This window comes from Hemibagrus wyckioides, linkage group LG06 (assembly GCF_019097595.1).
Source record: "Hemibagrus wyckioides isolate EC202008001 linkage group LG06, SWU_Hwy_1.0, whole genome shotgun sequence".
In the NCBI taxonomy this organism is placed as follows: domain Eukaryota; kingdom Metazoa; phylum Chordata; class Actinopteri; order Siluriformes; family Bagridae; genus Hemibagrus; species Hemibagrus wyckioides.
In genome coordinates this window covers 12,830,971-12,851,844 of record NC_080715.1, presented here as the reverse complement: position 1 = coordinate 12,851,844, position 20,874 = coordinate 12,830,971, and the positions used below count along the sequence as shown (strand labels likewise).

The 20,874-nt window shown below is 37.5% G+C and overlaps 1 protein-coding gene across 5 annotated transcripts; it reads right to left on the bottom strand.

Moving 5' to 3' along the window:
• Positions 1 to 365: 365 nt before the first annotated feature.
• Positions 366 to 18,917, bottom strand: col28a2a (collagen, type XXVIII, alpha 2a). 5 transcript variants are annotated; one of them, XM_058390809.1, is made up of 36 exons: positions 18,713 to 18,891; positions 16,740 to 16,889; positions 15,140 to 15,717; positions 14,204 to 14,224; positions 14,063 to 14,122; positions 12,899 to 12,952; positions 12,476 to 12,520; positions 12,282 to 12,308; positions 11,938 to 11,982; positions 11,777 to 11,821; positions 11,499 to 11,552; positions 10,257 to 10,325; positions 9,869 to 9,937; positions 9,618 to 9,686; positions 8,060 to 8,128; positions 7,574 to 7,642; positions 6,933 to 7,001; positions 6,752 to 6,820; positions 6,500 to 6,571; positions 6,331 to 6,399; positions 6,156 to 6,227; positions 5,940 to 6,008; positions 5,690 to 5,758; positions 5,512 to 5,580; positions 5,348 to 5,416; positions 5,196 to 5,264; positions 4,612 to 4,680; positions 4,434 to 4,502; positions 4,236 to 4,316; positions 4,044 to 4,079; positions 3,812 to 3,848; positions 3,156 to 3,713; positions 2,663 to 2,907; positions 2,308 to 2,584; positions 1,685 to 1,870; positions 367 to 1,058 (listed from the first exon to the last, which is right to left on the bottom strand). In XM_058390809.1, the coding sequence occupies exons 2-36, from the start codon at positions 16,876 to 16,878 to the stop codon at positions 1,051 to 1,053; spliced, it is 3,675 nt and encodes a 1,224-aa protein (XP_058246792.1). In that variant the 5' UTR covers positions 16,879 to 16,889; positions 18,713 to 18,891; the 3' UTR covers positions 367 to 1,050. The 5 variants fall into 5 exon arrangements, with proteins under 5 accessions (XP_058246790.1, XP_058246789.1, XP_058246791.1 ...); XM_058390810.1 differs by having other exon boundaries at positions 15,140 to 15,714; XM_058390807.1 differs by having other exon boundaries at positions 366 to 1,058; positions 2,308 to 2,907; positions 18,709 to 18,917.
• Between the last annotated feature and the right edge of the window lie 1,957 nt (positions 18,918 to 20,874).

The window sequence follows — 20,874 nt, the reverse complement described above, 5'->3', positions numbered from 1 at the left end:
TGTGAAAATCCCAAGAGATAAGTAGTTTCTCAAATACTCCAAAAAAAAAAAGCCTGTCTGGAACTAACATCCATACCACAGTCAAAGCCACTGAGATCACATCTTTTTCCCCATTCCAATACTTAATGTGGACATTAACTGAAATTCTCACCCTGTATTTGCATGATTTTATTCATTGAACTACTACCACATGATGGACAGGCTGGACAATTGTATGAATGAGCAGGTGTACAAATGTTCCTAATAAATTGGCTGGTGAGTGTATGTAAGTCTCTTGTCTAGGCAAGCATACACAACGTACGGAAAACTGTAGGACCTGTGACCTAAACAAAGCCACACATTGTAACACCTTTAATGAAAACATTTCCATTTATTAAAAAAGTACAAAAGCATCCGTCATACACGATGTACTCACAACAGTTTCTAACATTAATCACAGTTAAAATTTTACAGATAAAATGACTTGTATTTTAAAAAGGTTTAAAATAAAAAAAAAACAACAAATTATTTTATCCATCATATCGATCCTAAGATATCAAGTAAAGAATGCAAAGCCTAGTTTTCTATAAAAATGTAGCAACTTAACCATTCTTATTTAATCATGATTATGAATAATTCTCAAGTCTTAAGTATTACTTTGCATATGAAAATATATTTAATATTAATATATACTGTATATGGCAAAATGTAGACATACAGTTGTAAAAGTGAAAAATATTAATGAAACACAGTGCAGAAACCCTACAGGGTACCGAAAAGAAGCTGGATTTAACAAATGAGGTATATAAGGAAATGAGTTATTTGTGCATTACAGGGAAAGAGAACAGGCAGAGTTACTTCATAAGCACTGCACTAAAACAGAGCACATAATCACAGTAATCTTGTTTTATCCTATTTTCTCTTTCTTAGACTTTTGATGAACATATTTTCTGAACCTGCTGAAAGAAGGGTAATGTTTCAGAGCAGATTATGGATAGTAAAAAAAAGCAACAGTTTAGTCCATTTGTTTTGTTCTTTTTCAGTGTAAAAATATCAGCTCTGAGATCCAGCTTAACCTGCTGTGGGAAAAAAATAGATTAGAACACTCATGCATCAAGCAATCTATCTATCTATCTATCTATCTATCTATCTATCTATCTATCTATCTATCTATCTATCTATCTATCTATCTATCTATCTATCTATCTATCTATCTATCTATCTATATTATCTCTGCTACTGTTGTACATACAATGCATATAATGCACACATTTTGCACAAATATATAATTACACTTTACACTTTATCTGCTGTAAATACAACTTGCACATACTGACATAGCCTTATTTATTGATGTACATATTTACATATTTATCTACACTTGTTCATTTGCACAATTTCTACTATTTGCACTTCTGGTAGATGCTAAACAGCATTTCGTTGCTATGTACCTGTGACAATGGCAATAAAGTTGTATCTATCTATCTATCTATCTATCTATCTATCTATCTATCTATCTATCTATCTATCTATCTATCTATCTATCTATCTATCTATCCATCCATCCATCCATCCATCCATCCATCCATCTATCTAAATACAATGAAAGGAATACAGTTGATGTTTGTCACAGGTTGTGTGAATAACAGTAATGATATGCAATTTTGAATTCAGCCAATTAGCTTGTTCAGTTTGGTGTAATTACCTATACTGGTAAGAACGCATGTCTTCTTGCAGTCATCCTCAGTGTCAAAACGGTTCTCATTGCCCTCACATCCTCCATACCAGAACTGAGCACATGCATTTGCCTGTTTGTCGTAGTACCAGCGGATGATGTAGTCTCGGCAGGTCCCCTGACTCAGGACAAGGGTGCAACGAGGATCCAAAGGAGCTGCACACGAAGCATTTCAGATTAATTACAGGGAAAACAAGTAAGCATAAGTTCAATGTGTAAGACTGTTCTTGGGGTGTTCAATGCTTTAGTCTGTTTAAAATTAAACCTGCTGTGTTTACATTTCTGGCATTTTGGCAGACACCTTTATCCAGAGTGACTTACAAATGATTTCATTTTATACAACTGAGTAATTGAGGGTTGAGGGCCTTGCTCAGGGGCTCAGCATTGGCACCCGTAGTCCAATACCTTAACCACTAAGCTACCACATCGCCCACTTTTCCCTACCAATAGTGCGGTTTGGTTGGTGTGAACACAACAATCTCACTTGGGTATGAAAAAAATCAAAACAACTGGTGGTCTTGGTTTGTATAGTATATATTCAACATTACAAACAATGGCTATTTGTTGTCATTCAGTTGTATTATTATTATTACCTGAGACTACATCAGGACGGGGCTGGGGCTTTATGCTCACTGATGTAGATATAACAGATCCTGATGAGGAAGAAGAGGATGATGATGATGTTGATGATGATGGCAGTGATGAAGAAGATGTTGATGATGATGATGATGATGATGGCAGTGATGAGGATACGATGTTGGTGTGATATGTTTTGCTGTTCTCATGCACAGGCTGTACAGGTGCAACCTCAGTCTGGACATCAGTTACTTTTTGGTTGCCTTGAACATGACTCTTTAAGTCTACATCAATCTGGAGATGAAAACAGATCAGAGTTAGAAACTCCATTAATATTTCAATATTTCTTTTAGCTCTAGCCAGTCTACAAACCATAGCACGGAATGGAGCAGGGTTGATTCGTTCAGAGTAGGTTCCACTCAGACCATTAAGCCTCCTGCCAAATTCTTCTACATGATGAGTTCCATAGCCATTGTTCCCGTTTAAGACATTGTTGTGGTTATCGTAACCGTTATGCCTGTATCCGTTGTGTCCGTTTACACCATTGGTGATGCGATTGTAAATGAGTGCTCCAGTCTCATCCTCACAAAACTGACTTACGAGCTTAGACTCCAAAGCTGCAGAGAAGACACAATATTGCACAGCTCAAAATCACTTTTGTACTACCTATGAATTGTTCTCTTTATATTTTGTTAGTCGATTAAAAGAGTTGATTAGTTCATGTTAGTTCGAGTTAGTATGTAAAGTACTAAAATTTTTTGTCAGCGAAAAATTCTTTTATAATCATTGTTGTGAATTCTTCAAGCCCTATGTTTGAAACAAAATGGTTCATCCACAGATTTTAGAAACAGCCCCTCAGACTCACCAGGCAAGGTGTTAAAGTCATCAATGAGGTACATGTGCTCACTGTCTGGGTCTGAAGCAATGAGGTTAAGCTCCCTGAGAAACTCAGCCTGTGTAGGGTCAGATGTGTTAACGATCCCAAGAGCATACATTTCAATGTTAGCAGCATGGGCCTCCCGCACTGCCATGTCCAGCTTCACGGGCTCTCTCTTATCCGCCTGTCCATCCGTGATGACGATGGCCACTTTGCTGACTCCGTTTCGGGCACTGTAAAAAGCCTCTTGTGTAGCCTTGCGTATAGCAGTGCCAGTGTATGTTCCCTCTCCCATGTAAGGCATCTTCCTGATAGCCTGTTTCACATCTTGCTTGGTCATGTAGCGTGCCAAGTTGAACTCCAGATGGACGTCCAGGCTGTATAGAACGAGGCCAACGCGTGTGGCATTGCGGCCTACAGTGATGCGGTCCACTAGTGCTATGACGAAGTCTTTTATGATTTCAAAGTTTTCAGGGCCGACACTTTCAGAGCTGTCAATTACAAACACCAGCTCCATAGGCCTCTCTTTACATTTAATGCCACAACCTAGACATAGAAGTAATGCATAAGAGCATATATTTTGATAAAGCAAATACATTCTTTGTACAGTATATCCAGTTTCATTTCTGTTTTCTGTTACTTACCACAGATCTCTTTGATCAGTTTTATGATGTCTTCTCTCTGGAAAGCATATCAGATATTCAGAGACTGAAGGTATTTTAATTATTGTATTTTAACTATTATTTGTTTTATTGTAAATACCCGATTACATTTGAGTATATGCTTTAAAACACACACATGTAATTTTAACTTGCTAACTTAATTTAATTTAAATATTTAACCACAGTTTTTTAGTGGATATATTCAAAAACTTACTGTGAGGCCCATCTGGCCTTTTTCTCCAGGTCTTCCCTACGATAGTTAAAAAAAGGAAACTTTTATCACAGCAATTCATAGTTACCATATGTTCCTCAATTCCAGGTGCTCTAAATAGTGTGATGGGTTAATACAGTATCTAGGTCTAAAGCTAATTTAAGTTGATGTTTAATATTTTATTTCTTGACTTACAACTTGTCCAGGGAGTCCAGCGTCACCCATTTCACCTTTAACTCCCTTCATTCCTCTCTCACCCTGCAAGCCTCTATCACCCTGTAAGAAACAGTCACCCGTCAAGCAAAGCAAAATGTCACATTTTGTTTGACTAAATTAGCATAAAAAGTGAGTCTACCAATAAACATATAAAACAACTAGGAAACTAGACACTACCTTAGCACCTGAGAGTCCCTCCCCTGGTGGTCCTCTTGGTCCAGTGACACCTGGTGGCCCCTGATCTCCCTGAATCATTCACATGACAAAAATGTGACTCCCTGGATCACTGAGATGAATCACTTTAATCATTGTTAGATACAGCCATATTCCTAGAGAGAAAATGTAATTAACTTACTTTATGGCCTTGAATGCCTTCTCCTGGGGGACCGGCTGGTCCTGGTAGTCCTGGCCTTCCTGTGTTGCCCTTAAACAGCAGAAGAAAAGGGTTAATTAGAGAAAGACAGACAGTTTGTCGTTCTCAATGTCCATAGCAACTGAGCAACATTACATACACATTCACTTCCCAGATATAAATTCTTATTGTGTGGACATGTGGAATGAAGCAAGAGTGTTATTGGTTCAGAGTCTCATTACTCTGAAAAGCCTATTAAACTGAGCTACAACTTTACAACTACTGCTGTATTGTTGGAAATCTCATCTTGATGTGTGCTCTATTCTTGTAAACATAATTTAATGTCTTTATTAGCCTTCATCTTGATTTATATAAACTTCTCATAACACAGAATACTAATTTGTTGGTCTAGGACCAAATCTGTGTGTAATTGGATGGAATACTGGAACTTGGACTACTTTCAAAAATCACTAGACCTCAATGGGGTAGACCATTTGTGGGATTATTTAACATAGTTTGCAGAAGTAACCTGGTGCATTTCTCCTGAATTGACTGAAAGCAAAATGTAAAATTGATTGTGGGCTTACTGGTTGTCCTTGAATCCCTTCACCTGGTGGGCCTGGCAAACCTGGTAAACCTCTGAAACCAATGTCACCCTGTAACGAGTACATTAAGCTCAATTGTAAACCATCACATAAGTCTCTGTACAATATTCATAGTAAAATGAGCTGTGGTCTACCTTTGGTCCAGGGAAGCCAATGCCCTCAGGTCCTGGTTCTCCAGTCAGACCTGGGAGACCAGGAGGACCCTGCAAAATACAAATAACTTTAACATGTATGATAGATCTCACATGTGTTAGATTGACAAACACTGATCACATGTATTCTCTAGTAATATACCCACCATTGGTCCTGGATATCCTTCACCTTTTGGCCCAAATGGTCCAGGAGGGCCTGGATTGCCACGATCACCCTAAATGATCAAGTCAGAATATAGCAAACATCAAACATTGTGTGCTTTTGTGTCTGTGTGTGTGTGTGTGTGTGTGTGTGTTTAATGGATTTTATAGTATAATTCATACCTTTGGACCTGGGAGCCCATAACCTGTTTCTCCAATTGGTCCAGGAGGACCAGAAGGTCCGACATCACCCTAAAGGATCAGAGAGATGAAGTCATAGCATCATTCCTCCAGTGTGCATCATAGCTTGGTATGATGAGATATACAACATTGTACTGAACACTGGAACACAGTTTCTTTTTACTGGCAATGGGCCTGTTCAATAAAAGCTTGCCAGAACATGTGGCATGATTTGGCATTTTGCATTTGTTACCTTTGGTCCTGCAATAGCTCGCCCAGGAAGTCCTGGCATGCCCAATCGTCCTGGTGTTCCAGGCTCTCCCTACAAAATCAACAGTTAAAGATGAAGTACATGTTGTCATTGGATGAAGATTAAAGGCCTGTTTCAGAAATAGACTGAAGCTTACTAGGGAAACAGTTTTAGACATTGATGGATATGTATGCTGACATCTTCATGGCTGGTTCTCACCTTGGCGCCTGAAGGGCCAGAAATGCCAGGAGGGCCTGGTAAACCTCTGACACCCCGCTGACCCTGGTCTCCCTGGTAGAAAAAGAGTAAATATTATTTTACTCATTAACCATCTGGATAGACTAATATATGGGGCTAACTCCATGGCACCAAGAAGCATTGTCAAATGATTAACCTTTTCTCCTTGTGTGCCAATTCCTGCTGTTCCTTCAGGTCCCCTCAGGCCTGGTACTCCAGGCTCGCCCTAATGAAGACAAAAATAAGCAAAGAACACATTACTAATCAGAAAGAGGATATAACTATCATCTTGATGTGTTACATTACATTCAGGTTGTCAGTTCTACCTTTTGGCCTGGAGCGCCATCCTCTCCGGGAAGTCCAGGTAAACCTGCCAGTCCTGCAGCACCAGGCTCACCCTTGTATAAGGAGAAAAATATGTTTATAATATCCATTTCTCACCATTCAATAAGAATAATCCCTAACATCAATACTGTTTATCTGGCATTTGGTGGTTTTTCAGGGTACAATTGCTTCACCTAGGAATAAGTTTGATCACATGCAATTAATAAAAAGAACATCCACATAGTTTCCACAACCTTTGGTCCAGGTTCTCCAATTCCTCTGTCTCCTGGGCTGCCAACCTCTCCTGGTAATCCTTGTTCACCCTAAAACATGGTGCAGATTCATATTAAAATACTATTTAATAAAAGGTAACTGCAGTATTTGTAAAATAAGCAACACATTTTTCTTGGATATTGCATATTTAGAAACACTAACCTTTGGTCCAGGCAGACCCTCTCCTGGTGGCCCTCTTCCTCCTGGAGGCCCTCTTGGACCCTCCACACCCTGTTTATGAATAAAGTAGCTATCTTAAAGATTGTATTCAGCAGTTAATTAGTTTTATTGTGAATGCTGAAATTATACACATTGTAGCATTACTCAGAAAGATACTCAGAAAGGTTTCTACTATTTAGGCTTTGAATATCTTATGTGGGGATAATCTGTACCAACACCAGCACCAGTATCATTTGCAATATTCCACTCAGAAATTCCTGATTTCATCCATGTAAATACATACAAATATGTATAATTTGGGGCAATATTAAATATTTAAATTATGGAATGAATGATCATACAAATTAATCCAGTTTCTGTGATTTACATTAACAGCCCTTAAGCTTCATGATTGTTGGTGTTATTTGTTATACTTTATCATTATGTCTTTATGTGGTGTCAAATTGTTAATTCAAAGGCTGGGTTAGTGAGATAAATTTGCCGACATAATAATTTAACATCATTACAAGAACTAGGAATATTCTGAAAAGAAACCTTTGAAGATGTCAATGTACAAGTGGCTTTGGTGAATTAGAGTGGATGAAGCAGCAGTTATATACTCATTATTACTAAAATCCTGGTACCTTCTCTCCCTGAATGCCAATCCCAGGAAGCCCAACCGGTCCTGGAGGACCTGCAGGCCCAAAATCACCCTAAACACCACAAAACACATGATTCAGAATTAACTTCAAGAGATACAGTACAAAAACACACTGACTATTAATACCATGTGGCTAACAATTTTTATAGATTAACATAATTAGCTAACTCAAAGTAAATGATATGCAGTATAAAAAATAGGTGTATGGGTACATGGGTATACATTATGTCTATTATGTATACACTGAGAAAATAATGCATGTTGTGGATCTTTTAAGCCTTTCCCACAGGGACACAAGATTTCTTTTACCACCCCATCTGTTATATCTCACTCCCCTGCCCCCCCAGCATGGCTAATGCCTCCTCAAAGGACCTTTCCCATCCTTTTTGTACTTCATTTTGCCTTTTGTGAGGCAAGCATGGTGTATTTGTTTGAATACCATTCAGTAGCTGATTTATTTACAGCCCACCTTTTCTCCTTTGATTCCAGCGCCTGGTTGCCCCCTTGGGCCCCTCGGTCCGTCCGGCCCCCGATCTCCCTGCCAAACAAAAGCAAGGTCATCAGCCCTTCTGACCTTGAAATGCCCCTCCTCACCCACCACCATTAGCACTAATTCACTGCATAGTTGGTATTGTGCTTCAGCATGAGTAAACACCACTTCTTTTTTTTGGAAATTTCTTCTAGTTCTTGCGAATTGTGGCACTGTATTTTCAAAAACCACTGTTTCCTTATCTCTTCCTTACTCTTGGTGATGGGTTTTTGACACAGACAGCGGGAAGGATGTTAGCATTTCAACATTCTTTTACTCCTGAACTGAACTGATTTTGGTGGGTGGAAGAGAATATGGGATTGCTGGGATCTATTATATTGTCATAATATGGCAACTCATCATTCACAAAATAATTGCTGTGCAGGAAAAGGAATAGTTGTTTCCTTCATATTACACAATTAGAATCACACTGGCATTCCATGGTGCCTAATTCAATTCTGAATATAGGTTACTGTCTAGAGTTTTGCAGGCTCCCCCCACCTTTTTAAAAAAACATGCCTATTGGCAGATTGATTAGACTATTAACCATTCTTGATATCAATCAAGATCACCAGATTGACTCCTGATCCACCATGACCTCGACCAGTATAAGGCTTTTAGATTGAGAATGAATGAATGAATGAATGAATGAACTCTTAAAACATTTAAAAGGCTTAAGGGTTCTACAGTTGTATTCCTGGAGAAACCCCTGAAGGCCCTATGTAGAGACTTGCAATAGAATATATCCCAATCACGAATAGTTCCAAAATTTTCTTTTTAAAGTATCAGAGAATCCTCAGAGAACACTTGAAAAATAATTTTTCTGTACTCTAGATGAGTATATAAAAAAGCACTACTCATGCTGTACCTAGTGAGCATGTTTATTGTTGATATTGCAACTTTGTTCAGAAATGATTGATAATTATCATTGCTTCTTGGAAAATCTGATTACTAAGGCTCAAGGCTAAGCAACCAAAGGTTATCAAAGATTCTTATCTTGTTCTTATTTGTATTTCCACAACCTTTCATACACATTCCTCAGCTTTTGAAGTAAATGGAAACATTGGGGGGGGAATGAATAATTATTTTTTAATTCACCTTGCATGTTCCAGCATGGAGAATAACAGTGCATTTACTGCGAATGAATATGATGTATAGTCTGAAAGGTTAATTGCAGTGCAGACAAGACATCTACAGATGTTTCAGATGCATGACCTGAAATGACTTTAATCTCAGCTATGCTGCACTGATTTTATGTCTGGCATTATGACTTTGTGAATTAGTTTATAAATCATTTTTTCTCAGTTTCAGCTGGAAGAAATATGTATATAATTAACATTCACAACAAAATTTGTTTGCCTTTGTCCCCATATATTACCTTCTTCAAATAAAAAGCTTGATCTCATGAAATAAGCTTGTGCATGACAAATAATACTTGAATTAAAGTGAATGCTTGTATGTTTATGTGCTGTTACTTGGTGAAAATGCTCATGATTACCTTAGGCCCTGGATATCCTTCTCCCTGTGGTCCTTTTTCTCCTTGAACACCCTGTGGACCTTGAGGCCCCTAATTATAAAATATATATTGAATTTTACATTAGGAAATGTTATATTAGAAAATCACATATGGTACTGTTCAGTAGTATTTGCTGACAAGAGAAATGAATTTATCATTTATCAAAACAGATCTTTTGAAGTCATGAGCTAGACATGAAGTCATGGCATAGTAATGGATCACAGTATACTCACAGGTGGTCCTGGTTCTCCAATTCCTGTTGGGCCAGGAGGTCCAGGTCTCCCCTGAAATCCCATATCACCCTATGGATAAAAGAACAAAATGATAAATGATGGTTATCATGTGTCCATGACTTAAATCCAGTTTTTGTACTATAATGTATTTTTAGTAACTGATAGTGGCAGGCTAATATAGCCTAGAGAAAGTTCTTGTGGTGAAGAAAAAACCTTTTGAAGGTAATTATAGGAAAGAAGGTGTGAAACCTGGGGGGGATCAGTAATCATTCTCATATATATTTTCATAGACTTATCATATATAATTACATTTCCAAGAGAGGGGTATTGAGGAATTTTAAATAAAATCATAACCCTAGTGAAGAAGTGGGTGTGACAAAAATCTGACCTTTGGTCCTGGAAGTCCAATCCCAGTCTCGCCCTGAAGGCCAGGTGGACCAGACAAACCACGATCACCCTGTAACAGCACAAGAATAAAAATAGTGCCAAAACATTTTTGGTGAAGTACGTTGAATTAGTTATAATTTAAGTCCATTTGAGTATTGCCCTAAAACATCAATTGTTCTAAAATATAAAGTGGAAAATCTGACTTTATCAGTGTATAGGTATGCAATTACTCAAAGTGATGTCTTAAATCAGTTAGAATATGTCTACCCATCTGTACGGGTGGTAAAGTATTTGGCTTTGTAGGTCTGAACAAGTTATAGCTCATCTCTGTCAGACATGATGCCTTGGAGCAAACATAAACATAAAACAAAAGAAATCTGGATAATAAAATTTGGAAAGTGAAAGCTGTACAGAATGCTTTAAGTAGGGTTTTCAGTAAAACTATTAAAATTGGTTTTCTGAAGGTGTTCTCTGTCATTTATCATCAAGTCTTGCCTGCTTTTTCAGTCTGGCTGCTTACTTGTCAGTCTGTCTTGATGACGTTTTCAGTTGCATTTTACCTTGAAGGTTGGGATGCAGTTAGCTAAAAAAAAAAAATGCATTTATCATGCATTTTACAAGAGCGTTGCCCCAACATGGCTTTAATCCTCATTCCTAATCCTGGGGAGATATTTATATAGTTGCGCCTCCCTCTGATGAAGTCCATGATGAGCACATTTTTTCCTTTCAGTGTATTCCTGTTTTAGCTTGATTGATTATACAAAGTGAAATATTGTCAGTCAGTGATCCTTAAAAAAGGATTGACTACTGTAAATCTCCAGTGTCTCACCATCTCTATTCTAATGGTGACTAGGTGCTGCAACATGGACGGGAGCCATTTGAATTTTCCCTTGTGTGAAAAACACCTTACTGATGTTATTAACTGCCATGGCTGCCGTTTAGAGTGGCTGTAAAAAAGAAAGCATTAAAATATATAGGCAGGTCTTTTGTGTGTGAGAGACAGTGAACCCCTACCGGGCATGTCTGCAGGACGTCTCGGGATATTTCCGGCAGTTAAATTAAACACATAGCCAGACTGCTCAACACATACCTCAACACATACCACCAAAGAAACCTGGTGCAAGCATGTAAATATGGTGATTCCTGTGCATTTCCTGTGTCATATACGAGTCTTCCCCAGGTGTGCGTGTTAAAGTAACATCTGTATGGTGTAGGCAGCTGTTGGTGATTAGAAGATACAAACCTTCTTGCCTTGCGGGCCCTCTGGTCCGATGTCACCCTGTGGTCCTGGTAACCCCTGCAGGTGAAACACAAACAGGTGTGCTTTAATATTATAGTGTTTCTTGTATTAAAATTCAATTATATAAATAATATAATCATAGAATAATTCACTCATGATAGTAGGGTTGTTATGTGGCCTTGATTTAGGGCACTAAACCATGCAGGTACATTATACTTTACCATTTGGTATCCTCACATGCAGTTGACCCTGTATGTAATTATATCTTTGCTCTCACTCACCTGCAACCCTCTGGATCCTCTTATACCGACAGGACCCTCAGGACCCTAGGAGGGGATTTAATAACAGATTATGGTGAACTGACAGGCTGTACTAAAATATTTGTTTCATATGTAGTTTGTATGATACTTAAAATATAATAAACCTTCTCATTTATACCCACCCTGTCACCCTTGATTCCTGGTGTGCCACATTCACCTCTGCCTCCCTGCAGGCAGATGAGACTATATGAAACTGATGTATATTTACATATAACTTTATACTGTTAAAGTCTCAGGAATTCATCTTAGACCATATTGCTCATTAAATACTGTTAATTATCATTAATTCTTCTGTCACTACATTGAAACTAATAGGAATGATACTATTACAAGAAAGAGGAATGTGAATCTGGATGTGTCCTCAAGGAAAAAAAGGTATAAAATAATTGAAAAAGTATAAATAAAAGCAAATAATAAAATAAAAATAAATTAATTGATTAAAAATAAATTTAAATGACAGACATACCTTTTCTCCTTTGTAGCCAGGTTTACCCTAGAGAAAGAAAGAAAGAAAGACAATATGTTGGATTACCTCTTTGGCTTATTATAGACACTACATTACATCACCAAATGAAAATGCTGCTGAAAATCAGTGAGGCAGTGCTCCATGTGTTTTCTGAGCCAGTCCAGACTCATTCCAGCAGTTTTTGGCAGACTCACCTCTGAACCATCACGACCAGGAAGTCCGTTCAACCCACTTTCACCCTGGTAGAACAGGATAATAAGTTATTAACCTACTAAAATTAACATATCAAGGTTTTAAAACTTATATTTGCTTTATGTTTAGGTAGTCCTCTGTATAATACCATTTTGTTGTTTTGTATAGTTTAACATTCCTATATATCTTTACTATGTGAATGTGAACTGGATGACAACATTTGACTTGTGTTGACTTGTCTGTTCGATCCAGCAGCAATCCATATATTACATCTGAATTCTTTTTCCAATACAATTTGTGTCACTTCTATCCTAAGGAATGCAAGCTGTGCACTGATTTTAGGAAATTGCCCTTTTGCCATTACATGCATACATGTACATCAGCAAATATGACACAGAGACATGTGATGATAGACAGGTTCTGACCTTTTGCCCTTTAGGCCCGGGGGCTCCATCCTCACCTGGGCGACCTTTCTTTCCCTGTGAAATTATTTAGAAAATCTATGTTAGTCGAAGGCATTACAGACATTACGTATGTTTCTGCTAAATGAATGAAAAAACTAGTGACCTCATCTGTCTGAAATCTGACTGAAATAATGCCAGAAGCAGAGAGAAGAGATATTATATAGTTCTATAGCTTACGAAAAGAATAGGAATCTGACACGCATGCAAAGTCCCTGTGGGCAGTAAAAAAAAAACCCCACAGAGAATAAAAGCAATAAGGAATTATATAGGAGACTGTTTTTGTGTGTATGTCTGTGTGCTTATACGTATCCCACATATCCCACTTGATGGGTGTTTAAACTAATGAGAGCAATTACTGCGGTTAGAATGTGTGGAATCTTCATGAAGTGAAAGCACCTGGATAATGATGAGGAGTTTGCTGGCAGTCGCATGTTACTCACACATTATCCACCCTTTGATTGCCTCTTGCTTCAAAAGGAACAGATCCTACTCTACCTCCACTATACTGAAGCTTCATGAAAAAATCTACCTCACTTTGTGACTGTGTCAAGGGAATAAAAGTTCTGGAATGATGGCCTTTGGTGTTGCTTATGGCTGAACAAAAGGGCAGGTTAGTGGATTGTGAACTGAACTGCTTGAATTCCTAGATTTTCAACATGTCCTTTATGCTATTATGTTGCTTCCTTATCACAAAGATTCCTTAAGCCATATTTCTAAAGGTAGCTCAAATGGTAGTAGGCTCTTCTTATTATTAAATATCAAGATTCACAGATAGGTATGCATCATACATTTCCATTTCCTTTCTGTACAATGCTGAATATACTCAGAGCTGTATCAATGCCAGGATATATATATATATTATTATATTATATGCATTTTATATAATATATATAAAATATATATATGAATGTTTTGTATCACTACTTAGAATGATCTTAAACTAACATGGAAAAGATTTTTGGCATGGGTTTGTGGGAATGTTATGTTTATGCTTTGCTTCTAAGCTAAGCTACAAAAGCGGCAACTATCTCAATTCTGAAACAATTATTATTATTTAAAATGTTTGAACCTTGCCTTTACAGTATAATAATCATTTGTTCCAAGATTAAAAGTGAAAATACTCACTGCTGGGCCACTAGGTCCTCTCTCACCCTTCTCACATGCACATTTTTGAGATACAGGGCACTTTAAAAGAGAATAAATGTGTAAATTATATAAATTAAACTATACATAAATCATTTACAGAATAGGCAAAATACTACATACCCCATCTTCTGCTAGTTGAGCCTGTGAGGAGGCAAAAGAAAACAATAAATTTCTCAATTACAATAAACACACTTTCATTTATAATGAATGCTAATGTAACTTCCAGAAGATCCTATTAACGCAATACTGTCTGGTAACATTATGTACCATAGAAACATATTTCTACCATTACAGACAATGTTAAAAGCCCATGATATTACATGTAATAACTTATCCCTATATTCAATGCATTACTCTGGTTTCTGGATAATGATAGTCCATTAAACCGATTTCATTTATTGCTCCATTGCCTTTGTGCATCAGGCCATGACATTTATAGCTCATATTTGTTCTGTTATTTCTTTCAAGTGAAACCATGTATAAAAAAGAAAGAATGGGTCACACCCAACCAAGAGGAATGTCAAGGGGATCGCACCAGCTTTTAGACAAGTGCTGACAGTTTAGATATGATCTGAGGGAATACCAAAGAAGAAAGTATGTCAAGCATATGATACCTATGATTTTTATGCATAATGCAAACTGCAGACAAATTGTGTCTGTGGGTGTTCAGACTTCTGCCTGGCTGAATTAATGTTTTTGTATTTAATAAGTTTAATGTCAGAGCTTATTCACAATAAACACATATGTGGACAGCCAGCTGAATATAATAGCCATAAAGTTCTGACAAATCTGTTTAAGGAATGATTTTGAAGAAACTTAACCAAGTATGGTTATTCCTGGATGAAAAGTCTTCATAGTGTTCTTTTACTCTTTGTAAACTTTAAAGATTAATGCTGATGACAGTGATGACAATTGATGAGCATGTGTTCTGAATTTTTACACTACACTGTCCGTAATGCTCTCTATCAGGCACTATAATACATATCACTTAAAGCATTCTATTTTTCTCCTTTGACTGAACATAAACTAAGGTTCGAAAAGTGGCATCATACTCACCATCTCAGTAAGGATCTTCTCAGTGATGTGTGTATCCTGAAGGTTATGGAGGAAGCGGGAGGGGGGTGTGCTGGCTAGTAGCCTCAGACGGGCGATGTTCGCCGGCTCATTGGCAACGTGTGTGATGCCGATAGTGAAGAATCTCACGCCCTGGTTTTTGGCATCAGCTACAGCTGAGAAGATGTCAGGATTCCTTGGGTGGGAGACTCCATCTGTAAGAAGCAGTGCGATTTTGATGCTCCCTGATTTGGACTCCTCAGAAAAGATCTTTGTCATGTTGGTAATAGCATAGGTAGTATAGGTGCCGTGGCCAATATAGCTCATGGGAGTGATGCTGCTTTTGAAGTTCTCAGTGCCTCTCCATTGTTTGAATGTTTGTTCAATGATGACATGACTGCTGTACTGGAGCAATGATACTTTCCAGCTCAGTTTGCGCCCAGTGTTCAAACGGATGCTGTGCAGACCATCCACAACGTCCATGGCAAACTTCTTTTCCTGCTGGTGATGGCCCTTGGCACTCTCTGAGCTGTCCACTAGGAAGGCCAATTCAAGACCACAGTCTTCATCCACGATGGCTGCTGTAAAACAGAATAAAATACTATTGCATCCTTGTGTGTGTCTGTGTAACAATATAGTTGGACAGCATATTATACCCTCTTGTTGCCTTACCTGTTATCTAAATCAAACTCATGGGTAATCCAAGTCTTGGGTTATTCTAGCAGTGGCATGTTTACTTCTTAGCTTGGCAAAACACATGACTATAAGTAGCTTGTCTGTGAGGACACAAATGTCTGGGCCTGGGTAGGTTTCTTTTTTCACCTCTTACATTTAGTTGTCTAATTATATAATCAAACAGTAACCTTGTTATATTGTAGTGATCAAAGGAGAAAAATTGCAGTCCAAGACCCAAGTAGCAATGTCTGTCTAGTTCTCTTTATTGGTTCTGACCACAGACTAGATAATGAGGGCACTTTTAACTATACAAGCATGGTCAAGCCAGCCTCAGTACCTGGCTCATGCATATATACAAAGTTTTAGACTAACCACCAGATGTTTTGTGAATGAAGCTGCTGCTCAACTTGATGTAGACGCAAACACTTAAAAATGTAGTTGTATGTAACAACTGTATCTGATACAATCCTAGAATAAAGTGTTTATTTTGCATACTTAAGAACAACTGATTGATAAGAAAATATATTTCACATATATGTAAATAATTAAATACTCAGGTCTATAATGCACAATAACTAGATAGCTTATGAAACTGGATAAAATGCTGAGCCTGGTTAAAGCCCTGGGACAACAGTACATCAGTGTCAGTCAGAATGCCTCAGGGCTAGCTTCACAAGGTGATAAAATATGTGGCATTACTGGTTGGTTTATTTTATACTTAAAGTTGGATGTGCAGATCTTTCATTTTTTTTATATTTTGCAGATTTATTTTGAATCACATGCACAAGGAATGCATATGGATTAATACAGTATAAATATTTTAATATTCTCTTAACTTATTTCATTTGTTACTCTAAAAGGTATATGCATATTGAAAAGACAACCATATAACACAGCAGAAGACATGTCTGCATTTATTTCATCTTACCTCCATCATATTTCAGTGCGCTTGTCGTTTGACCATTAACTCTGGTTCTCCTCTCTCCTGTCCCTTCCTTGTAATAATCTTGTGTGTAGACCCCCAACAGTCCTGTCAGGAAGAAGAGCCAGCTCAACCACTGACCCATGGCGCACACTCCTGCAACAACATATACTGCTTTCATGAATCACTTTTATTAAGGAAATATTTAATTGTTTATAGCATCGAATCAATTCAAAACTTTTACTAAGGCCCTTTACATTTCTTTGCATTTATTTGTCTGAACATATTATATACAGAAAATGAAATATATAGCTTAAATTGCCATGATATTTTAATAGACAGGCAAGAAAACCTAGTATGTTTAGACACACAAGTTTTTGCCTTGTTTAGACATTTTTTTGGGATTCTTCTTAGCCAATAAAAGTGAAATATGGTGTCACACAAGGTTCAGCTTTTGGCCCCCTATTATTACATCCTTCAAGGAATTGCTGATTATGTTGCAATGAGACACATTCCCCAAAATTTGCTGCTACTATGAACATTTTCTCCCCTTCCTACTGCTACTGGACAGTTTTCCTAGTATATCATTGCTCCTGAGCTCATTCTGACTAATGCTTAATAAATCTAACCAATATTAAACTCATTCAATATTGCTATGTTGCTCTGTGTAGTTACCTTGCATTGTTTTGTGTATTAGTTACATTTCCGGTGCTCATCTTACACTGTTGTATTTATGTTGTCTTGTCTACCATGCTGCTGTAATACTGGGTGTTTCCCCATGGCTTTGAATTCAATTAATTCCAAGTTTTATGCAGCAATGTCAATAAAATCCACTTGACTCTACACTAGTATAAGCTTTTATTTTAATGCAGCAGCTTGCATCCTTACCTTATCTTTGGACAGTGTTTAATTCAGTGGCTGCATGTTAAGTTCAGCATTGACTTCAACATCCTTGCTTATAATGCTCAAAGCTCAAAATCTTTTAACGCTGCTATATTTTGATGAACTCTGCAAAGCAATACAGCCTGAGCACTTCACTCAACTCAGCAGGACTGCTGTTAATCTTGATCACGTGCAGCTCAGCTGAATGAAGTGCACAAGATCTTTTGTAACAATATTGTCCATTATTTTGCATCTTAAATATCTTTGACAAAATAAACAACTTTCTTGTTTAATCTCATAAACTATTACCCCTCATAGGTAAACTTTGCCTTTACTTTTTTTTTAATGACAGTAATTTTCACAGATTTTTTTTTTTTTTTTAACAGTATTTCTAGGGGCAGTGGTGGCTCAAGTGGTTAAGGCTCTGGGTCGTTGACCGGAAGATCAGGGGTTCAAGCCCCAGCACCGCCAAGTTGCCCCTGTTGGGCCCTTGAGCAAGGCCCTTAATTCTCTCTGCTCCAGGGGTGCTGTATCATGGCTGACCCTGTGCTCTGACCCCAACCTCCAAGGATGGGATATGCAAAGAAAGAATTTCACTGTGCTGTAATGTATATGTGACAAATAAAGGCTGTTTCATTTCAGTTGAGGTTTAATAATTTAAGTTAATAAGTAAACAGGAAATAGAGCTATCTAAATAAAGTTTGTAATTATTATTATTATTACTATTATTATTATTATTATTATATTTTGAATATATCTTGGCACTTATTATTATTATGTTAGGGAAACTGTATAAAGTACAGGAACAGTATACAAGAACAGAAAAAGGGAGAACATTCTACACAAACATCTCTCATTGTCTTGAAATGGGTTTCCATGGAATCACTTTGGCATGCAAGGCAAGACACATTACACTGCAATAAAGAGTGTAAAGTACAACAACCTCCCCAATAAAAAAGAAAAAAAGTTCTACACTCAAACTTCCAAACCAACACAAGCACTGAGCTTTACACAACACTTAACAATTATGATGTGATATGAACTCATATTATTATTAAAATAGTAATAATGATACTTTCGTAAATGCAGTTACCCACTCTCTCGTGTCTGCAAAGCTCCTTGAAGAGGATTATCTGTCCAGGTGTGTTCTGTGTCCCTGTGTGAAAGCCACGTGTGTGTAGATCAACCCCAGCATCAGTTCCAGTCAGTTTTGTGATTGCACTGCAATGGTGGGCATCCTGAACTAAGATCCTGCTGCTTTCTGTCCCTCTTTTAAGGAGAGGAGGGATCTTCACACTAGCTCTTCCACAACTCCCACTCAGCCCCTGGCTATGGAGGAGGGGAGAAGATGAAATGTTGGAAAACTGACGTTGGCTCTAGAGTTGCGCAGTAGACTGTGCATCGAATATATAGGCATAGATATACAGTATGTTATGTAAATATATCAAGATCATTCAGAAGGAGGAGGGGAAATCAATTTATATAGTCTTTTCGGGATGCAGTGTGGGATGCTGCAGGGTTTGGTACATAACCTGCAATTTAATGATGTCATGCAACTGTTTAGTTGTAACAGACTTAAACTCTTGAAAATGACAGCATTAAATTATAGCGTATTATATAATGAGCTCATTTTCTTTGTTAAATTGTATCTAATAGCTCTAATAACCAAACGCGACACATTCACCAGCGTTCAATGAACACTATAATAGTATCACATGAAGTGTTAATTAAATACAACATGTATAAATATATTTTGTAAGAATGCACTTTCATATTTCATATTGTATAATATTCTCTAGATTAATCTCTTAAATGTATATGAATTCAAACAAACATGGGTTATCTGGATTTCAACCTATTTCACCTAGGCACAAATTCTAACCTTGTGCATAGCCATAACCATAACCTTTACTATCATAACTCCTCATATGACTATGAAGTGTTAGACATGGACTAGTGTTCTCATTCTGTTCTAATCTCTGGTTATTTTATGGGTTTTATGACACAAATAGAAGGTTTTATTACATAGATAAATTGACTGAAGGCCAGGAGCAGTGAATCTTACTAAATGCAGGTGTTCATGCTTGTTTCATGGTCTGATTACTTTAGATAGAGTTTGGTTTAGGGTTTTTATTGAAAATTAATTAAAAGTGTAAGTACATCGGATTAGATGGAAAGGAATTGGGAAAATTAATATATGAAAAAATATAATGAAATTCTCTGGACATTTCTAGAATGACATACATTATATGGCCAAAAGTATGTGAACATGGCGCCTATATGTGAACATCCTATTCCTGACTTATTCTCCACTTTGCTGCTATAATAGTGTCCACTCTTCTGGGAAGGCCGTGTACCAGTTTTTGGAGCCTGTTCTGGCTGGATTTGGATTTGCTCATTCATCTGCAAGAGCATTAGTGAGGTCAAGCCATGATTTTGGTGAAGAGGCCTGGGGTGCAGTTCGCATTTCATTCCATCCTAAAGGTGTTCTGTGGGGTTGAGGTCTTGAGCTCAGTTCTTCTCTCTGTAAGCACTTGAGTTCTTCCACTCCAACCATGTCAATGCATGTCTTTATAGACCTTGCTTTTGGCAGAGGGGCATATCATGAAAATATTTAAGACAGTCAAGACAGTGCTTTCAACTTCTTGGCAGCTGAAACAGTTTGGGGATGAACCACATAAGGGTGTGATGGTCAGATGGTTGGCAGTATAATGTGTGGGTCCCAAAAGTTCAAGATCACTGAAAGAAAAAAAGCAAAAATAAACTGAATGTTAGATCATGTAAAACAAAAGCCAATATTCAATATCAGTATTCATCTTCTAGTCTATCAAATTTGTGATAGTGTCCATGATAAGTCCTAAAAGAGTTCAGAATTTCTTTGATTTTCTTCCTGCCATTAAAGCATGTGAATACGCTGTCAGGTTTTAGACAAACCAGTGTAGTCCAAGTCAGCTCCAATGTCTTAAAAGCAAGAGGGACACACATCAAATTCTGCAAAATTCTGAAATCCATATAAATCTAAAAAAATATTCTACCTTTTGCTCAGGTTGTTTAAAAAAATGTACTGGAAATAAAAATTGTTGGGCTTAACTAGAAAAGACTGAAATATTTTCAGAGAAGTATTTCCTCTGTGGTCTCAGGCTTTTGGACCCCAACCAAGTTCTCTAGATCTTGGCTTCTGAAAGTTCACCTGTTCTTGGCACAGTGATGATATTCTGCTGTGCAGCAAGAAAACGTGACTGAGTGGGTGTATGTAGTT